The sequence below is a fragment of the Oncorhynchus gorbuscha genome, unplaced genomic scaffold, assembly GCF_021184085.1.
Source record: "Oncorhynchus gorbuscha isolate QuinsamMale2020 ecotype Even-year unplaced genomic scaffold, OgorEven_v1.0 Un_scaffold_1193, whole genome shotgun sequence".
In the NCBI taxonomy this organism is placed as follows: domain Eukaryota; kingdom Metazoa; phylum Chordata; class Actinopteri; order Salmoniformes; family Salmonidae; genus Oncorhynchus; species Oncorhynchus gorbuscha.
In genome coordinates, this window is record NW_025746046.1 from 61,662 (window position 1) to 82,500 (window position 20,839).

The 20,839-nt window shown below is 45.7% G+C and overlaps 1 protein-coding gene across 1 annotated transcript in view; it reads right to left on the reverse strand.

The window, feature by feature from the left end:
• Positions 1-648: 648 nt before the first annotated feature.
• LOC124021741 (plexin-B2-like) overlaps positions 649-20,839 on the reverse strand; it is an 83,728-nt gene continuing 63,537 nt past the window's right edge. Inside the window, exons 25-38 of the mRNA XM_046336873.1 lie at positions 20,380-20,480; positions 17,690-17,919; positions 17,297-17,478; positions 16,707-16,773; positions 15,522-15,668; positions 13,854-14,010; positions 11,963-12,063; positions 9,582-9,666; positions 9,158-9,309; positions 7,884-8,044; positions 3,296-3,508; positions 3,003-3,078; positions 2,820-2,894; positions 649-1,835 (exon numbers count right to left, since the gene is read on the reverse strand). Coding sequence (XP_046192829.1) covers positions 1,731-1,835; positions 2,820-2,894; positions 3,003-3,078; positions 3,296-3,508; positions 7,884-8,044; positions 9,158-9,309; positions 9,582-9,666; positions 11,963-12,063; positions 13,854-14,010; positions 15,522-15,668; positions 16,707-16,773; positions 17,297-17,478; positions 17,690-17,919; positions 20,380-20,480 — 1,852 coding nt within the window. The 3' untranslated portion in view covers positions 649-1,730. The remainder of the gene's footprint in view (positions 1,836-2,819; positions 2,895-3,002; positions 3,079-3,295; positions 3,509-7,883; positions 8,045-9,157; positions 9,310-9,581; positions 9,667-11,962; positions 12,064-13,853; positions 14,011-15,521; positions 15,669-16,706; positions 16,774-17,296; positions 17,479-17,689; positions 17,920-20,379; positions 20,481-20,839) is intronic.

The following is a 20,839-nucleotide window of genomic DNA, read 5'->3' on the forward strand; positions in this document are numbered from 1 at the left end:
AAATGATTTAAGGATGATGTTGGAATTCCATCGTCATGGTTTCAGAAGAATTGACAGTTGTGACAGGGATCACTAGAGAAAGGCAGTACCTGTGCTGTAGACAACCTCCACAAGTCATGGTGGTTCACAGCTCAATGATTTACACAAGTACCATTCAATTATATACATAAGTAATGATCATTTTAGCATTTCTCTTTTCCATATCTTGTCTCATGTTTCACACACAGGTAATGGTCTACAACGACAATAAGAGCCATTTTGAAATAAACGGTTTTAAAAAATGATACAGAAAAACAATTATGTCATAAAACATACCAGCAAACATTCTATACTATCAGCATTGAGCTAAAGTGGTTACTATTTCAGATAAACAGAGCCCTGATTCATCTATCCACATAGTACTATTTCAGATAAACAGAGCCCTGATTCATCTATCCACATAGTACTATTTCAGATAAACAGAGCCCTGATTCATCTATCCACATAGTACTATTTCAGATAAACAGAGCCCTGATTCATCTATCCACATAGTACTATTTCAGATAAACAGAGCCCTGATTCATCTATCCACATAGTACTATTTCAGATAAACAGAGCCCTGATTCATCTATCCACATATGTACTATTTCTGGACCCAAGATGGAAAAATGAAGAGAAATGATTTATTTATTGTATAAAAATGAGAAAATGTTCAACTTCAGCTCTACTGTTTATTGGCACTTAGTGAAGCCAAAACCTAACGTGTGTGAGAGCTCTAACTATGTCCACCAGTTAGTTTCAGTGAGACGTTGATATCAATGGTACAGTATGAATGTGCTTCATCTTTTAGTCCGCTTGTTTTACTACCGTATAGGGGAGAGCTGACCCTGAATAGGGACACAGTCATCATGTGAAGTGGTTCACGGCTGCACCCTAATCCCCTGCATAATGCACTACACTGAGAACCCACATCACAAATATATCAGTGACAAATACAAATCATGACAAAAACAAAGTGATTAACCAGTCATAACTAGCCAATGGCGATGCAGATTACACAGTAAGCAAACAATCGATTAAACACAGGATATGACATCATGGAACACCCTGCTTCTTCGCTCCTAGAAACTTTTTAAAAACACAAATTAACAAACTTAGTTGTGCCCATCCATCCTTTTAAAAAATAATTTCATCTTGGTATGTAAAGCGTCTTTTGCATAAAGCCTGTGCCATAAAAATATATTTACATACAACACCACTCTCCTAACTCGGGTCTACTCTGGAGCACATTAAACATCTGATTCTCTGTGCAAGCTGTAAGTCATCAACACCAGGTTGTATATCATGGGACTGACAGGTATAGTTGCTATGTTGGTCAGTGGTGGTGTACCGTATATCCTCTGTAGGCTGGGTTTACAGTCTGCTAGCTCACACAGGGACTATAATGAAGGCCCTTGCTCATTCAGTCCATAGGATCCATAGAGTCAGAGAGAGAGAGAGAGAGGGAGGGAGACTGATGATTAGGGATCACCATGTCCAACTTTGGCCCAGTAGCTCTGCTCCTTTACAAGTATTTTGGCCAAAACGCAACAGTTTCCCACAGCTTCTTATGTCTCTAGGGGGAAGAGATATGTGTAGCTCTTCATGGTTGATACTGTAATAGTCTGAAGTCTGTCTCAGTCTCCGGTCCCCCTCATCTTGGTCTACAGAGTGGTCCCATAGCCCCTCCCCCTTTCTCTAGGGGTCAGAGGTTAAAGGTCGGTGACTTTGTTCTCGAGGGCGGCAGCTATCTGCTGCAGCCGCAGGGTCAGCTGTTTACTCTGGGCGGCTGGGTCCTCATCTAAAGACTGGATGATCTGGAGGGAGGGAGGGAGGGAGGGAGGGGGGAGGGAGGGAGGGGGGAGGGAGGGAGGGAGGGAGGGAGGGAGGGGGGGAGGGAGGGAGGGGGGGAGGGAGGGAGGGAGGGAGGGAGGGGGGAGGGGGGGGGAGGGAGGGAGGGAGGGAGGGAGGGAGGGAGGGGGAGGAAGGGAGGGAGGGAGGGAGGGAGGGAGGGAGGGAGGGAGGGAGGGAGGGAGGGAGGGAGGGAGGGAGGGAGGGAGGGAGGGAGGGAGGGAGGGAGGGAGGGAGGGAGGGAGGGAGGGAGGGAGGGAGGGAGGGAGGGAGGGAGGGAGGGAGGGAGGGAGGGAGGGAGGGAGGGAGGGAGGGAGGGAGGGAGGGAGGGAGGGAGGGAGGGAAAAATGAGAGAGGACACAAAAGAGACACTAAACAGATTTTCCTGAGACAGCAAATGACATTAATTTGTCTAATTTCCTACAGGATGTAGTCAACCAAGAGGATAGGGCCTTCAAACCACCAAACAAGGAAGTGAGTCCTAAGGTTCTTAACCAAGTGGATAGGGCCTTCAAACCACCAGACAAGGAAGTGAGTCCTAAGGTTCTTAACCAAGTGGATAGGGCCTTCAAACCACCAGACAAGGAAGTGAGTCCTAAGGTTCTTAACCAAGTGGATAGGGCCTTCAAACCACCAGACAAGGAAGTGAGTCCTAAGGTTCTTAACCAAGTGGATAGGGCCTTCAAACCACCAGACAAGGAAGTGGGTCCTAAGGTTCTCAACCAAGAGGATAGGGCCTTCAAACCACCAAACTAGGAAGTGAGTCCTAAGGTTCTTAACCAAGTGGATAGGGCCTTCAAACCACCAGACAAGGAAGTGAGTCCTAAGGTTCTTAACCAAGTGAATAGGGCCTTCAAACCACCAGACAAGGAAGTGAGTCCTAAGGTTCTTAACCAAGTGGATAGGGCCTTCAAACCACCACACAAGGAAGTGAGTCCTAAGGTTTTTACCCCGTCGTAGTATTTGCTGGCATACTGGTAGAGCTGGTGCAAGGCTGCCTGGGTATTCAGCGTGTCTGTGTGTTCCTGGAGAGGACAAAGAAGGAAGGATGAATGTTATTGTTGTATTCTGATGATGCAATAGAAGACTGTCCACACACAAGTACAAACAGATGTGAGGTCACGTGTACGTACCCTGGACACCTCAGCCAGGTGTGTGTTCATGTCCTGGTCACTGACTGGGACCATCTGCTTGATTCCCTTGTAGTAACTGAGGAGAGACAGAATGATAGAGAGATGAGCTGTCTGATTGGCTGCCAGGTCCTACCAACCTATCCCCTGTGTTGTTTCTGATGCACTAGAAAGAAGAGAGTACTTCTGGTGTGTTCTGACTGCAACCTATTCTCTATATCGGCCAAGAGTACTGCAGTATCGGCTCATTTGATGGGCAGTCAATCATGAAAAGGGATGAATATGAGAGAACTCACTCGTCCACCATCTTCTTATAGGTGGAGATCTCCTTTGCATAGAGCAGCTTGTTGCTGGGAGATTCCCGGCTCAGTTTGTGTTCCGTCTTGGTGCAGGCGTCCATGAAGGTCTGAGCGATGACGGACAGCGAGGCGTCCACCACCTCCGTCACGTGCACGTCAAAGATGAAGTGAGGGTTCTTCAGGATGTTCACCCAGAAACGCATGGGCAGGCTGGGGATAGAGAACACACACATTAGCATATACACCAACACACACCGCACCGCGCAGAGCAACCCAGCATGAGAGCAAGGTGCAACAGTCGCAGGCTATCCAAACTAAAAGCCAACTCCTTCCCATCTAATTTAACAAGATCACAGATCCCTTTTCCTTCTGCCTCACAGACAAGCTGAGTCACTCAAACCCAGACATCTGAACTCAACCCAGGAAAGCACAACTAAACAGGTATATGGCTGAATGAAGCCTAATAAAGCAGCCTCAGTCCAAAAATAAATCCTGTTCCAGTGGTGTGATGCTCCTCCTCTGAGAAGGACTAGAAGTGCTGTGTTATTAAAATGCTGACTGGGGGAGCCTGCAGGGGTAATCTGATCTCCATCTCCCCCTGAATCACGCTGACTGGGGGAGCCTGCAGGGGTACTCTGATCTCCATCTGAATCAGCCTTGGTCCAGTGAATTCCTAATGACCCGTCCGTCCGTCCGTCCGTCCGTCCGTGAGAAAGAGTGTGTGAGTGTCTCATCCTCCAGGTCACCTCCGGGTACACCGAGCTACAGCCTCTTTAAGAATTTATATTTGTTGGCTGGATGCTCACTCTTCCGCTCAAGGTCTTACGTTCTCTCCCTCCATCTGTCTCTTTCCTCTCCGTCCCCTCTAGCCAGCTCAGCTTCACACCTGCTCTAACCCCTACAAACCTCTTCTTGACTGGAGAACAGGCCTGGGGAACATTATCCAGGATACTGGGGAGAATTAACAAGCCTTTTAGCTGAATCACATTCACTGAACGCCCTCATTTAATTGGCTTGCTGATGTCCCCTCTTGCTGATATGCAGGAGAGGGGTGGGAGAGAGAGAAAGGGAGAGGGTGGGAGAGAGAGAAAGGGAGAGGGTGGGAGAGAGAGAAAGGGAGAGGGAGGGAGAGAGAAAGAGGGTTAGTAAGTGTGTGAAACAGGAGAGAGACATCTAGGAAGGGACTGAGAATGGAGAGAGGAGAGAAACAGGGGAAGAGTAGGTGAGTGAAAGAAGAGACGATGGATAGTGAGAGAGATGTCTCTGGAGTCTAATGAATTCAGTCGTTCATCTCCTCATCCTGACTAGAGATCTTACTCTGCCACTCATCCCCAGCTGTCAATCCAATACACATCACAAGCACCATCTATATTTAATGGTTCCCATCAACAGGAGTTCACTAATTCACTCTGATAACTTTCAGGGGTTTCAGGCGAGTTAGGACAGTCAGACCCTAGGACTACAACATGGTAAGGAGGAGTCAGACCCTAGGACTACAACACGGTGAGGAGGAGTCAGACCCTAGGACTACAACACGGTAAGGAGGAGTCAGACCCTAGGACTACAACACGGTGAGGAGGAGTCAGACCCTAGGACTACAACACGGTGAGGAGGAGTCAGACCCTAGGACTACAACACGGTGAGGAGGAGTCAGACCCTAGGACTACAACATGGTAAGGAGGAGTCAGACCCTAGGACTACAACACGGTAAGGAGGAGTCAGACCCTAGGACTACAACACGGTAAGGAGGAGTCAGACCCTAGGACTACAACATGGTAAGGAGGAGTCAGACCCTAGGACTACAACATGGTAAGGAGGAGTCAGACCCTAGGACTACAACACGGTAAGGAGGAGTCAGACCCTAGGACTACAACATGGTAAGGAGGAGTCAGACCCTAGGACTACAACACGGTAAGGAGGAGTCAGACCCTAGGACTACAACATGGTAAGGAGGAGTCAGACCCTAGGACTACAACATGGTAAGGAGGAGTCAGACCCTAGGACTACAACACGGTAAGGAGGAGTCAGACCCTAGGACTACAACACGGTAAGGAGGAGTCAGACCCTAGGACTACAACACGGTAAGGAGGAGTCAGACCCTAGGACTACAACACGGTAAGGAGGAGTCAGACCCTAGGACTACAACACGGTAAGGAGGAGTCAGACCCTAGGACTACAACACGGTAAGGAGAAGTCAGACCCTAGGACTACAACATGGTAAGGAGGAGTCAGACCCTAGGACTACAACACGTTAAGGAAGAGTCAGACCCTAGGACTACAACATGGTAAGGAAGAGTCAGACCCTAGGACTACAACATGGTAAGGAGGAGTCAGACCCTAGGACTACAACACGGTAAGGAGGAGTCAGACCCTAGGACTACAACACGGTAAGGAGTCAGACCCTAGGACTACAACACGGTGAGGAGGAGTCAGACCCTAGGACTACAACACGGTGAGGAGGAGTCAGACCCTAGGACTACAACACAGTGATGAGGAGTCAGACCCTAGGACTACAACACGGTGAGGAGGAGTCAGACCCTAGGACTACAACACGGTAAGGAGGAGTCAGACCCTAGGACTACAACACGGTAAGGAGAAGTCAGACCCTAGGACTACAACACGGTAAGGAGAAGTCAGACCCTAGGACTACAACACGGTGAGGAGGAGTCAGACCCTAGGACTACAACACGGTGAGGAGGAGTCAGACCGTAGGACTACAACACGGTGAGGAGGAGTCAGACCCTAGGACTACAACACGGTGAGGAGGAGTCAGACCCTAGGACTACAACACGGTGATGAGGAGTCAGACCCTAGGACTACAACACGGTGAGGAGGAGTCAGACCCTAGGACTACAACACGGCAAGGAGGAGTCAGACCCTAGGACTACAACACGGTAAGGAGAAGTCAGACCCTAGGACTACAACACGGTAAGGAGGAGTCAGACCCTAGGACTACAACACGGTGAGAAGCAGTCAAGTGTAGGAGAAGGTTGGAGGTACTGAACTATTGTGTGTATACAGTGTGCATATCTGTGAGTGTGGTTACGTGCATGCATGTGTGTGTGTTTTTGTGTCAGTGTGTGTGTGTACAGTGTTCATATGCGTGTGTGTTTTTGTGTCAGTTTGTGTGTGTGCAGTGTTCATATGCGTGTGTGTTTTTGTGTCAGTGTGTGTGTGTGTACAGTGTTCATATGTGTGTGTGTTTTTGTGTCAGTGTGTGTGTGTACAGTGTTCATATGCGTGTGTGTTTTTGTGTCAGTGTGTGTGTGTGTGTGTACAGTGTTCATATGCGTGTGTGTTTTTGTGTCAGTGTGTGTGTTTTTGTGTCAGTGTGTGTGTGTGTGTGTGTGTACAGTGTTCATATGCGTGTGTGTTTTTGTGTCAGTGTGTGTGTGTGTGTGTGTGTACAGTGTTCAAATACGTGTGTGTGTGTGTGTGTGTGTGTGTGTGTGTGTGTGTGTGTGTGTGTGTGTGTGTGTGTGTGTGTGTGTGTGTGTGTGTGTGTGTGTGTGTGTGTGTGTGTGTGTGTGTGTGTGTGTACAGTGTGTGTACAGTGTTCATATGCGTGTGTGTGTGTGTGTGTGTGTGTGTGTGTGTGTGTGTGTGTGTGTGTGTGTGTGTGTGTGTGTGTGTGTGTGTGTGTGTGTGTGTGTGTGTGTGTGTGTGTGTGTGTATTTTTGTGTCAGTGTGTGTGTGTGTGTGTGTGTACAGTGTTCAAATGCGTGTGTGTCAGTGTGTGTGTGTATACAGTGTTCATATGCGTGTGTGTTTTTGTGTCAGTGTGTGTGTGTGTGTGTGTGTGTGTGTGTGTGTGTGTGTGTGTGTGTACAGTGTTCAAATGCGTGTGTGTCAGTGTGTGTGTGTATACAGTGTTCATATGCGTGTGTGTTTTTGTGTCAGTGTGTGTGTGTGTGTGTGTACAGTGTTCATATGCGTGTGTGTGTGTGTGTGTGTGTGTGTGTGTGTGTGTGTGTGTGTGTGTGTGTGTGTGTGTGTGTGTGTGTGTGTGTGTGTGTGTGTGTGTGTGTGTGTGTGTGTGTGTGTGTGTGTGTGTGTGTGTGTGTGTGTGTGTGTGTGTGTACCTGTTGGTCTTCCAGATATGGACGGTCTCCTCCTCAACGTTGTGGTGTTTCAGAGCCTGCTCATCCAGGAAGTCAAAGTGTGTGTGTGTGTGTGTGTGTGTGTGTGTGTGTGTGTGTACAGTGTTCAAATGCGTGTGTGTCAGTGTGTGTGTGTATACAGTGTTCATATGCGTGTGTGTTTTTGTGTCAGTGTGTGTGTGTGTGTGTGTACAGTGTTCATATGTGTGTGTGTGTGTGTGTGTGTGTGTGTGTGTGTGTGTGTGTGTGTGTGTGTGTGTGTGTGTGTGTGTGTGTGTGTGTGTGTACCTGTTGGTCTTCCAGATATGGACGGTCTCCTCCTCAACGGTGTCGTGTTTCAGAGCCTGCTCATCCAGGAAGTCAAAGTGTGTGTGTGTGTGTGTGTGTGTGTGTGTGTGTGTGTGTGTGTGTGTGTGTGTGTGTGTGTGTGTGTGTGTGTGTGTGTGTGTGTGTGTGTGTGTGTGTGTGTGTGTGTGTGTGTGTACCTGTTGGTCTTCCAGATATGGACGGTCTCCTCCTCAACGGTGTCGTGTTTCAGAGCCTGCTCATCCAGGAAGTCAAAGAAGTATTTAACAGCAGGAGGAACCACCGCTCCAGAACACAACACACTGCGGAAGAAATCATCCACAAACTGCTGCAGAGTACCCTGCAACACACCGAGGACACACACACATTAGGACACACGCAGTAGGACATATCCAGAGAGACTTCATCTTAAGATAGCTAGGTGGGACAACCACATATCATATTAGGTGTGTTATCAGTAGACAGTATCTGACAGACACGGATAAAAAATCCTCTCACATTAAGTACACCAACATACACTTACACTCACTCTATCAGTGTGTCTCCTGTCCACCCACTCAATCAGTGTGTCTCCTGTCCACCCACTCTATCAGTGTGTCTCCTGTCCACCCACCCAATCAGTGTGTCTCCTGTCCACCCACTCTATCAGTGTGTCTCCTGTCCACCCACTCTATCAGTGTGTCGCCTGTCCACCCACCCAATCAGTGTGTCTCCTGTCCACCCACTCTATCAGTGTGTCTCCTGTCCACCCACCCAATCAGTGTGTCTCCTGTCCACCCACTCTATCAGTGTGTCTCCTGTCCACCCACTCTATCAGTGTGTCTCCTGTCCACCCACTCTATCAGTGTGTCTCCTGTCCACCCACTCTATCAGTGTGTCTCCTGTCCACCCACTCTATCAGTGTGTCTCCTGTCCACCCACTCTATCAGTGTGTCTCCTGTCCACCCACTCTATCAGTGTGTCTCCTGTCCACCCACTCAATCAGTGTGTCTCCTGTCCACCCACCCAATCAGTGTGTCGCCTGTCCACCCACCCAATCAGTGTGTCTCCTGTCCACCCACCCAATCAGTGTGTCTCCTGTCCACCCACCCAATCAGTGTGTCTCCTGTCCACCCACCCAATCAGTGTGTCTCCTGTCCACCCACCCAATCAGTGTGTCTCCTGTCCACCCACCCAATCAGTGTGTCTCCTGTCCACCCACCCAATCAGTGTGTCTCCTGTCCACCCACCCAATCAGTGCGTCGCCTGTCCACCCACCCACCCACCCAATCAGTGCTACATCTTCTACATGTTCGGGTCAAATCAGTAATGTAGGAGTAATTCTGCACTGTGCTAAAGGTGTTATAACCCTATTATAACTGCTATATGTAGTACTATAACTGTTAGTAGTGCTATAACTGCTCTACTTAGTGCTATAACTGCTGTAGGTAATGTAGTTATCAGACTGACTTACCTTGACAGAGAGCAGTCGTGTCAGGTAGATCTCAGCGATGGCTTTAGTCGTGGCCTTGGCCTTCAAACTTCCTCTCTTAGATTTGACCTCATCCAGCTCGTCTGCTGGCCGCACCAGGTGGAACACCTTGTCATCTTCCAACAGGGCGTTTTCTACAGGGACACCAGGGACATGTTCAGTGGGCATCAAACGGAAGACAACAGACTCAAACAGGGTTGGACAACCTCAACTCTTTTTTGTTTCCTCATGCAAACGGTTTGTCCATAATGAACACGACCCAAAGTTGAGAAGTTTTTCCAAGATGCTGATCTCAGGTCAGTAGCGCATTACCCACCCTGATAGTTAAGGTTAGGAGGACACGTAGGCTGATCCTAGATCTGTGCCTAGGGATAAAATACTGAGGATATAATGAAATCGGACTCACTTTCTTCATGGCTATCCTGGTTCTGGTGGAACTGGCGATGGGTGTGAAGCACTCTGGACAGCACCAGCGTGGCATTGTCTCTCACCTGAAACACACAGTACCACATATAGTTAACACAGTACCGTACCACATATAGTTAACACAGTACCGTACCACATATAGTTAACACAGTACCACATATAGTTAACACAGTAGCACATATAGTTAACACAGTACCGTACCACATATAATTAACACAGTATCACATATAGTTAACACAGTACCACATAAAGTTAACACAGTACCACATATAGTTAACACAGTACCACATATAGTTAACACAGTACCACATATAGTTAACACAGTACCACATATAGTTAACACAGTACCACATATAGTTAACACAGTACCACATATAGTTAACACAGTACCACATATAGTTAACACAGTACCACATATAGTTAACACAGTACCACATATAGTTAACACAGTACCACATATAGTTAACACAGTACCACATATAGTTAACACAGTACCACATATAGTTAACACAGTACCACATATAGTTAACACAGTACCACATATAGTTAACACAGTACCGTACCACATATAATTAACACAGTATCACATATAGTTAACACAGTACCACATATAGTTAACACAATACCGTACCACATGTAGTTAACATAGTACAGTACCACATATAATTAACACAGTACCACATATAGTTAACACAGTACCACATATAGTTAACACAGTACCACATATAGTTAACACAGTACCACATATAGTTAACACAGTACCACATATAGTTAACACAGTACCGTACCACATGTAGTTAACACAGTACCACATATAGTTAACACAGTACCACATATAGTTAACACAGTACCACATATAGTTAACACAGTACCACATATAGTTAACACAGTACCACATGTAGTTAACACAGTACCGTACCACATATAGTTAACACAGTACCACATATAGTTAACACAGTACCACATATAGTTAACACAGTACCACATATAGTTAACACAGTACCACATATAGTTAACACAGTACCACATATAGTTAACACATTACCACATACAGTTAACACAGTACCACATATAGTTAACACAGTACCACATATAATTAACACATTACCACATATAGTTAACACAGTACCACATATAGTTAACACATTACCACATACAGTTAACACAGTACCACATATAGTTAACACAGTACCACATATAATTAACACATTACCACATACAGTTAACACAGTACCACATATAGTTAACACATTACCACATACAGGTAACACATTACCACATACAGTTAACACAGTACCACATACAGTTAACACAGTACCACATATAGTTAACACAGTACCACATATAGTTAACACAGTACCACATATAGTTAACACATTACCACATACAGTTAACACAGTACCACATATAGTTAACACAGTACCACATATAGTTAACACAGTACCGTACCACATATAAACTCAGCAAAAAAAAATAAACGTCCCATTTCACGACTCTATCTTTCAAAGATAATTCGTAAAAATCCAAATAACTTCACAGATCTTCATTGTAAAGGGTTAATCACTGTTTAGGCCCTTCTCCCCGATTGCTCAGTTTGACCACTGTGTTCTTGGGGACCTTCAATGCTGCATCATTTTTCCCCCTGGTACCCTTCCTCAGATCTGTGCCTCGACACAATCCTGTCTCGGAGCACTAGAGACAATTTCTTAGACCTCAATGGCTTAGTTATTGCTCTGACATGCACTGTCAACAGTGGGACCTTATATAAAAAGGTGTGTGCCTTTCCAAATCATGTCTAATTAATTGAATTTACTACAGGTGGACTCCAATCAAGTTGTAGAAACATCTAAAGGATGATCAATGGAAACAGGAGGCATCGGAGCTCAATTTCGAGACTCATAGCAAAGGTCTGAATACTTATGTAAATAATGTATTAAAAAAAAATATATATATATGTATATATACACACAAATGTGCAAGAATGTTTTTAAAAAACTGTTTACGCTTTGTCATTACAGGGCATTGTGTGTAGATTGCTTGGGGGATTTTTTATTTTTTTTAAATTATTTAAACTATTTTAGAATAAGTCAGGGGGTCTGAATACTTTCTGTATAGTTAACACAGTACAGAAACATATAGTTTGAGTTTCACATAGTTTCATTAAACTGTGAAATAGCAAAACCCAGCATTTCAACGGAATATCTGGCATGCTGAACTCCGAACATCTTTAGCCCAGGAACAATTCAAGGTTAATAAAGCCAGCCAGCCCTGATAGATATTCACATGAACTATACAGTAAGCTGAGAAGATATTCAGAGAGAACACGAATACAAGGCTGAAGTCCTCAGCAAAGCCACTCACGTTGTAATGTGCCAGGGTGTTGAGTCTCTTCCACCTGCCCTCCTTCTGTGATGTCAGGTCCATGTCAGACAGGATCTGCCCTGTAGAACCAGGCCGCCACTCTGTGGACGGGGTGGGAAGTGACCCTTATACATTACAATATTACTGAAAGGTATGGTTGAAGTCAGAAGTTTACATACACCTTAGCCAAATACATTTAAACTCAGTTTTTCACAATTCCTGACATTTAATCCGATTAAAAATTCCTTGTCTTAGGTCAGTTAGGATCACCACTTCATTTAAGAATGTGAAATTTCAGAATAATAGTAGAGAGAATGATTTATTTCAGTTTTAATTTCTTTCATCACATTCCCAGTGGATCAGAAGTTTACATACACTCAATCAGTATTTGGTAGCATTGTCTTCAAATTGTTTCACTTGGGTCAAACGTTTTGGTTAGCCTACCACAAGCTTCCCACAATAAGCTGGGTGAATTTTGGCCCATTCCTCCTGACAGAGCTGGTGTAACTGAGTCAGGTTTGTAGGCCTCCTTGCTCGCACACGCTTCTTCAGTTCTGCCCACAAATTTTCTTTAGGATTGAGGTCAGGGCTTTGTGATGGCCACTCCAATACCTTGACTTTGTTGCCCTTAAGCCATTTTGCCACAACTTTGGAAGTAAGCTTGGGGTCATTATCCATTTGGAAGACCCATTTACGACCAAGCTTTAACTTCCTGACTGATGTCTTGAGATGTTGCTTCAAAATATCCACATAATCTTCTTTCCTCATGATGCCATCTATTTTGTAAAGTGCACCAGTCCCTCCTGCAGCAAAGCACCCCCACAACATGATGCTGCCACCCCCGTGCTTCACGGTTGGGATGGTGTTTTTTGGTTTGCAAGCCTCCCGCTTTTTACTCCAAACATAACGATGAGCATTACGGACAAACAGTTATATTTGTGTTTCATCAGACCAGAGGACATTTCTTCAAAAAGTACGATCTTTGTCCCCATGTGCAGTTGCAAACCGTAGTCTGACTTTTTTTTTAATGGTGGTTTTGGAGAAGTGGCTCCTTTCTTGCTGAGTGGCCTTTCAGGTTATGTCGATATAGGACTCGTTTTACTGTGGATATTGATACTTTTGTACCGGTTTCCTCCAGCATCTTCACAAGGTCCTTTGCTGTTGTTCTGGGATTGATTTGCACTTTTCGCACCAAAGTATGTTAATCTCTAGGAGACAGAACGCATCTCCTCCCTGAGCGGTATGATGGCTGTGTGGTCCCATAGTGTTTATACTTGTGTACTATTGATTGTACAGATGAACGTGGTACCTTCAGGCGTTTGGAAATTGCGGCCAAGGATGAACCAGACTTGTGGAGGTCTACAATTTTTTCTGAGGTGTTGGCTGATTTATTTAGATTTTCCCATGATGTCAAGCAAAGAGGCACTGAGTTTGAAGGTAGGCCTTGAAATACATCCACAGGTACACCTCCAACTGACTCAAATGATGTCAATTAGCCTATCAGAAGCTTCTAATGTCATCACATATTTTTCTGGAAATTCCAAAGCTTTTTAAAGGCACAGTCAACTTAGTGTATGTAAACTTCTGACCCACTGGAATTGTGATATAGTGAATTATAAGTGAAATAATCTGCCTGTAAACAATTGTTGGAAAAATGACTTGTGTCATGTACAAAGTAAATGTACTAACAGACTTGCCAAAACTATAGTTTGTTAACAAGACATTTGTGGAGTAGTTGAAAAACGAGTTTTAATGACTCCAACCTAAGTGGATGTAAACTTCTGACTTCAACTGTATGTAGACTAACGTACATGCAAAAATATGAAACTCATTGTTGTTCCCCCCAACTCTTAGCACAGGATAACAGTGGTAGAACCATGCGTGTTCTCACCAAGAGCAACACTGTCCACCTTGGGTCTCTGTGAGTAGGGCAGGTTGCGGTACACCTGTTCAATGATCTTCTCCTTCACCTGAGAGATGGTGTCACAGTTTAGCACCTTCACTGGCGTCACGTCTGGTCCCTCGCCGTGCACCAGCACCTGCAGGGTCTGGTTGGACACACACAGCTGTCAATCATCTATCATCCAGAATCACACTGACCTCATGATTAGGTCACACCCATTTGTTTTGGTACATGCTAGCAACATGTTGGGTATAGCTGTCTTAAACAGCATTCTGTAGATTCATTTGCCTTGTGTGTATTGATTATCGGACTAAAATACGGTTTATTGCCTAAATGAATGAAAAACAGCATGGGGAGAGAAGACTTGAAACATGATGTCTCTCTATCAGTTTTCCCATAAATCACTGAGATGATTTCTCATCCAGATGATGACACGCTGTTTTCACAGAAGTCAATTATGAGAGTCAATCATATTACAGGGTACGTTACGAAACCCAATCATATTAGAGGGTCCATTATGAGAGCCAATCATATTACAGGGTCCGTTAAACCAACCTTATCAGTGGAGTCTGATGGAAACATTTACCTCTAGCCCATCTCTGCTCCTTATTGAGCTCTCTCTCCGCCCTCTCTCTCAACGCCCTCTCTCTCCGACGTTCGCCCTCTCTCTCAACGCTCTCTGTCTCTCAACGCTCTCTGTCTCTCAACGCTCTCGGTCTCTCAACGCTCTCGGTCTCTCAACGCTCTCGGTCTCTCAACGCTCTCGGTCTCTCAACGCTCTCGGTCTCTCAACGCTCTCGGTCTCTCAACGCTCTCGGTCTCTCAACGCTCTCGGTCTCTCAACGCTCTCGGTCTCTCAACGCTCTCGGTCTCTCAACGCTCTCGGTCTCTCAACGCTCTCGGTCTCTCTCTCCTCACTGAGCTCTGAGACTCTGCTCAAAGTCAATATTCCATGATGTTAGTGGACATCTACAGTCACTATGTGTCCTGGGTCAAGTACGCATCACAATAATACACAGAGTGAGAACATCCATAGTGGAGCAGGTACCAGTGTGAGTAGAGCGCATTAGGACTAGATCACAGGAGCAAGAGGAGATGGTTAGACGTGATAAGACAGCCAGTGTTCTTGTATTGAGGGCTTGTGTCGTAGAATTACAAAATCAGTAGTAGAGTGGTTATAGCTGGAGCATCCAGTTCACTCAAAATGGCTGCTGGTTCACCCAGCATGGAGTGCTGCTTTGAATAGGAATATCTCTTCTATTAATTGTAATTCTTTGAGGGTGCAGTACAGTGTGTAGTAACCAGGAGGCAGTACTCCACGTCGTCCCCTAGGAGCCCCATGTCGTTCAGAGTGTACCTACCAGGAGGCAGTACTCCACGTCGTCCCCTAGGAGCCCCATGTCGTTCAGAGTGTACCTACCAGGAGGCAGTACTCCACGTCGTCCCCTAGGAGCCCCATGTCGTTCAGAGTGTACTCACCAGGAGGCAGTACTCCACGTCGTCCCCTAGGAGCCCCATGTCGTTCAGAGTGTACCTACCAGGAGGCAGTACTCCACGTCGTCCCCTAGGAGCCCCGTGTCGTTCAGAGTGTACCTACCAGGAGGCAGTACTCCACGTCGTCCCCTAGGAGCCCCGTGTCGTTCAGAGTGTACTCACCAGGACGCAGTACTCCACGTCGTCCCCTAGGAGCCCCGTGTCGTTCAGAGTGTACTTGGCCTTCTTCATCTTAGCGTCCACTGGGCCCTTCTCTACCTGGTGCTTGATGGCCTTGAACAACTTGTATAGGGGTTCGCCCGCAGAGTCCTACACACACACAGTGAAGATGCACACACACACACAGTGAAGATGCACACACACACACAGTGAAGATGCACACACACACACAGTGAAGATGCACACACACACACAGTGAAGATGCACACACACACACACACAGTGAGAGGGGAGTGAGCTCATCAGTTCTAATGAGACCATTCTCTCAGTGTAATTACTGAAGATACGGCTCCATGTTCACTGTCACACATGACTGATTGTTTAAAGAGCACTTTAATCCTAAAATCAATAAGAACAAATCAATTGGAACATTTCATCTAAAACATTAGAAGAAATGGAGAGCGAGAGAGAGAGGGGCGAGAGAGAGGGGCGAGAGAGAGGAGCGAGAGAGAGGAGCGAGAGAGAGGAGCCAGAGAGAGGAGCGAGAGAGAGGAGCGAGAGAGAGGAGCGAGAGAGAGGAGCCAGAGAGAGGAGCGAGAGAGAGGAGCGAGAGAGAGGGGCGACAGAGAGGCGAGAGAGAGAGGGGCGAGAGAGAGGAGAGAGAGAGAGGAGCGAGAGAGAGAGGGGCGAGAGAGAGGGGCGAGAGAGAGAGGGGCGAGAGAGAGGGGCGAGAGAGAGGAGCGAGAGAGAGGAGCGAGAGAGAGGAGCCAGAGAGAGGAGCGAGAGAGAGAGAGAGAGAGGAGAGAGAGAGGAGCCAGAGAGAGAGAGAGAGAGAGAGAGGAGCGACAGAGAGGAGCGAGAGAGAGGGGCGACAGAGAGGCGAGAGAGAGAGGGGCGAGAGAGAGGCGAGAGAGAGAGGAGCGAGAGAGAGAGCGAGAGAGAGAGGAGCGAGAGAGAGAGGAGCGAGAGAGAGAGGAGCGAGAGAGAGAGGAGCGAGAGAGAGAGGAGCGAGAGAGAGAGGAGCGAGAGAGAGAGGAGAGAGAGAGGAGCGAGAGAGAGAGGAGCGAGAGAGAGGAGCGAGAGAGAGAGGGGCGAGAGAGAGAGGGGCGAGAGAGAGAGGGGCGAGAGAGAGAGCGGCGAGAGAGGGGGTTTAAAAGAGCAGGTTTGAATGAACAAGGTGAGTCTCACCCTGAGGAACTGATACAGACAGATGGACATCCAGTTACACAGCATCCTCTCCACCACCGTCTCTGACCTGTACACACAGTCAACATGTTAACTACTGTCTGACCTGTACACACAGTCAACATGTTAACTACTGTCTGACCTGTACACACAGTCAACATGTTAACTACTGTCTGACCTGTACACACAGTCAACATGTTAACTACTGTCTGACCTGTACACACAGTCAACATGTTAACTACTGTCTGACCTGTACACACAGTCAACATGTTAACTACTGTCTGACCTGTACACACAGTCAACATGTTAACTACTGTCTCTGACCTGTACACACAGTCAACATGTTAACTACTGTCTGACCTGTACACACAGTCAACATGTTAACTACTGTCTGACCTGTACACACAGTCAACATGTTAACTACTGTCTCTGACCTGTACACACAGTCAACATGTTAACTACTGTCACCACCTGGGTTTACTAGGCACCATACCAAAACACTAAGCAACAGAGAGATACTATCGAACCTTGTCCAATAACAAATGCCTGTTTTCATGAAGACAAGCCTGATTGGAAGGCAGGGTGTGTCTCACCTGCGCAGCATGAGTTTGGGGTTCTTGCTGTGCACATATTCCTCCATCAGTTCCAGCAGCAGGCTTCTCATGATGTCTGTGTAGTACTCTAGTTTACCATGCAGAGCCACGGTCAGTAACGAGGCAAAGTAGACCCTGGACCTGGCATTAAAGTCTGGACGGCCCTCCAAGGTCTTGATGAACTGAACACACAGAGACCGCAACAGAGAGATGGGGTTAGCAACTCAGTATAACGCTATAGAACATCTGTAGGTATAGAACGACCGCAATACTCAAACTATCTTGGCACAGGTACTTTAGACAGGCAGGCAGACAGACTAACAGACAGGCAGACAGAGCCAGACCGACAGGGAGAGAAACAGTCAGTCATCTCAGCTAGCTGAGTAAACCTACATTGATGAGGAAGGTCTTAGAGTTGAGCAGGTTCGAGAACTGGTTGAGGGCCTGAGCTACGATGACCTTCCGTCCCTCGGGGATGTCCAGCTTGCCAGTGATCATGACGTCGTTGTCCCCGTCTTTAGAGGGCAGGAAGAAGACCCGGTCTGTGTAGGTCTTATAGTCCAGGAAGGGGATCCTGGCCTCACTCAGGTCATTGGTCTGGTCCTCCATCTCAATCATCAGGTCTGGAGGAAGATACAGAACACAACAAGACTAGCTCCTAGGAGAACCCAAACGCAACAAGACTAGCTCCTAGTAGAACCCAAACGCAACAAGACTAGCTCCTAGGAGAACCCAAACGCAACAAGACTAGCTCCTAGTAGAACCCAAACGCAACAAGACTAGCTCCTAGTAGAACCCAAACGCAACAACAAGACTAGCTCCTAGTAGAACCCAAACGCAACAACAAGACTAGCTCCTAGTAGAACCCAAACGCAACAAGACTAGCTCCTAGTAGAACCCAAACGCAACAACAAGACTAGCTCCTAGTAGAACCCAAACGCAACAACAAGACTAGCTCCTAGTAGAACCCAAACGCAACAACAAGACTAGCTCCTAGTAGAACCCAAACGCAACAACAAGACTAGCTCCTAGGAGAACCCAAACGCAACAACAAGACCAGCTCCTAGGAGAACCCTAACTGAACTCTAACTGACCTAAAACAGATAATTTTTGTGTGTGTGGTGTGTGATAGTGTGTGTGTAATGTTATAGCAGTGTGTGTGGTGTGTAATGTTATAGCAGTGTGTGTGGTGTGTGATAGTGTGTGTAATGTTATAGCAGTGTGGGTGGTGTGTGATAGTGTGTGTGTAATGTTATAGCAGTGTGTGTGGTGTGTGATAGTGTGTGTGTAATGTTATAGCAGTGTGTGTGGTGTGTAATGTTATAGCAGTGTGTGTGGTGTGTGATAGTGTGTGTGTAATGTTATAGCAGTGTGTATGGTGTGTGATAGTGTGTGTGTAATGTTATAGCAGTGTGTGTGGTGTGTGATAGTGTGTGTGTAATGTTATAGCAGTGTGTATGGTGTGTGATAGTGTGTGTGTAATGTTATAGCAGTGTGTGTGGTGTGTGATAGTGTGTGTGTAATGTTATAGCAGTCTGTATGGTGTGTAATGTTATAGCAGTCTGTATGGTGTGTAATGTTATAGCAGTCTGTATGGTGTGTAATGTTATAGCAGTCTGTATGGTGTGTGATAGTGTGTGTGTAATACTATAGCAGTCTGTATGGTGTGTAATGTTATAGCAGTGTGTGTGTAATGTTATAGCAGTGTGTATGGTGTGTGATAGTGTGTGTGTAATGTTATAGCAGTCTGTATGGTGTGTAATGTTATAGCAGTGTGTGTGGTGTGTGATAGTGTGTGTGTGTAATGTTATAGCAGTCTGTATGGTGTGTGATACTATAGCAGTGTGTGTGGTGTGTAATGTTATAGCAGTGTGTGTGGTGTGTAATGTTATAGCAGTCTGTATGGTGTGTAATGTTATAGCAGTCTGTATGGTGTGTAATAGTGTGTGTGTAATGTTATAGCAGTGTGTGTGGTGTGTAATGTTATAGCAGTCTGTATGGTGTGTAATAGTGTGTGTGTAATGTTATAGCAGTGTGTGTGGTGTGTGATAGTGTGTATATGTAATGTTATAGCAGTGTGTATGGTGTGTAATGTTATAGCAGTGTGTATGGTGTGTGATAGTGTGTGTGTAATGTTATAGCAGTGTGTGTGGTGTGTAATGTTATAGCAGTCTGTATGGTGTGTAATGTTATAGCAGTCTGTATGGTGTGTAATAGTGTGTGTGTAATACTATAGCAGTGTGTGTGGTGTGTGATAGTGTGTGTGTAATGTTATAGCAGTCTGTATAGCGTGTAATGTTATAGCAGTCTGTATAGTGTGTAATAGTGTGTGTGGTGTGTGATAGTGTGTGTAATGTTATAGCAGTCTGTATGGTGCTTAATGTTATAGCAGTGTGTGTGGTGTGTGATAGTGTGTGTGTAATGTTATAGCAGTGTGTATGGTGTGCAATGTTATAGCAGTCTGTATGGTGTGTAATGTTATAGCAGTGTGTATGGTGTGTGATAGTGTGTGTGTAATGTTATAGCAGTCTGTATGGTGTGTGTAATGTTATAGCAGTCTGTATGGTGTGTAATGTTATAGCAGTCTGTATGGTGTGTAATGTTATAGCAGTCTGTATGGTGTGTAATGTTATAGCAGTCTGTATGGTGTGTAATGTTATAGCAGTGTGTGTGGTGTGTGATAGTGTGTGTGTAATGTTATAGCAGTATGTATGGTGTGTAATGTTATAGCAGTCTGTATGGTGTGTAATGTTATAGCAGTCTGTATGGTGTGTAATGTTATAGCAGTCTGTATGGTGTGTAATGTTATAGCAGTGTGTGTGGTGTGTGATAGTGTGTGTGTAATGTTATAGCAGTGTGTATGGTGTGTGATAGTGTGTGTGTAATGTTATAGCAGTCTGTATGGTGTGTAATGTTATAGCAGTGTGTGTGGTGTGTGATAGTGTGTGTGTAATGTTATAGCAGTGTGTATGGTGTGTAATGTTATAGTAGTGTGTATGGTGTGTAATGTTATAGCAGTGTGTATGGTGTGTAATGTTATAGCAGTGTGTATGGTGTGTGATTGTGTGATAGTGTGAACATACCTGTGAATTCCTTCTTGCATCGGTCTCTCACGCTCTCCTCCAGATGATCCAACTGGTGTTTGACTTTCTCATACTCTCTCTCTGCCTGCTGGCTCTTCCTCCTGTCACATAGGAACAGTCCATTAGACATTAACACATAGGAACAGTCCATTAGACTACTAACACATAGGAACAGTCCATTAGACTACTAACACATAGGAACAGTCCATTAGACTACTAACACATAGGAACAGTCCATTAGACTACAGACATTAACACATAGGAACAGTCCATTAGACTACAGACATTAACACATAGGAACAGTCCATTAGACTACTAACACATAGGAACAGTCCATTAGACTACTAACACATAGGAACAGTCCATTAGACTACTAACACATAGGAACAGTCCATTAGACTACTAACACATAGGAACAGTCCATTAGACTACTAACACATAGGAACAGTCCATTAGACAT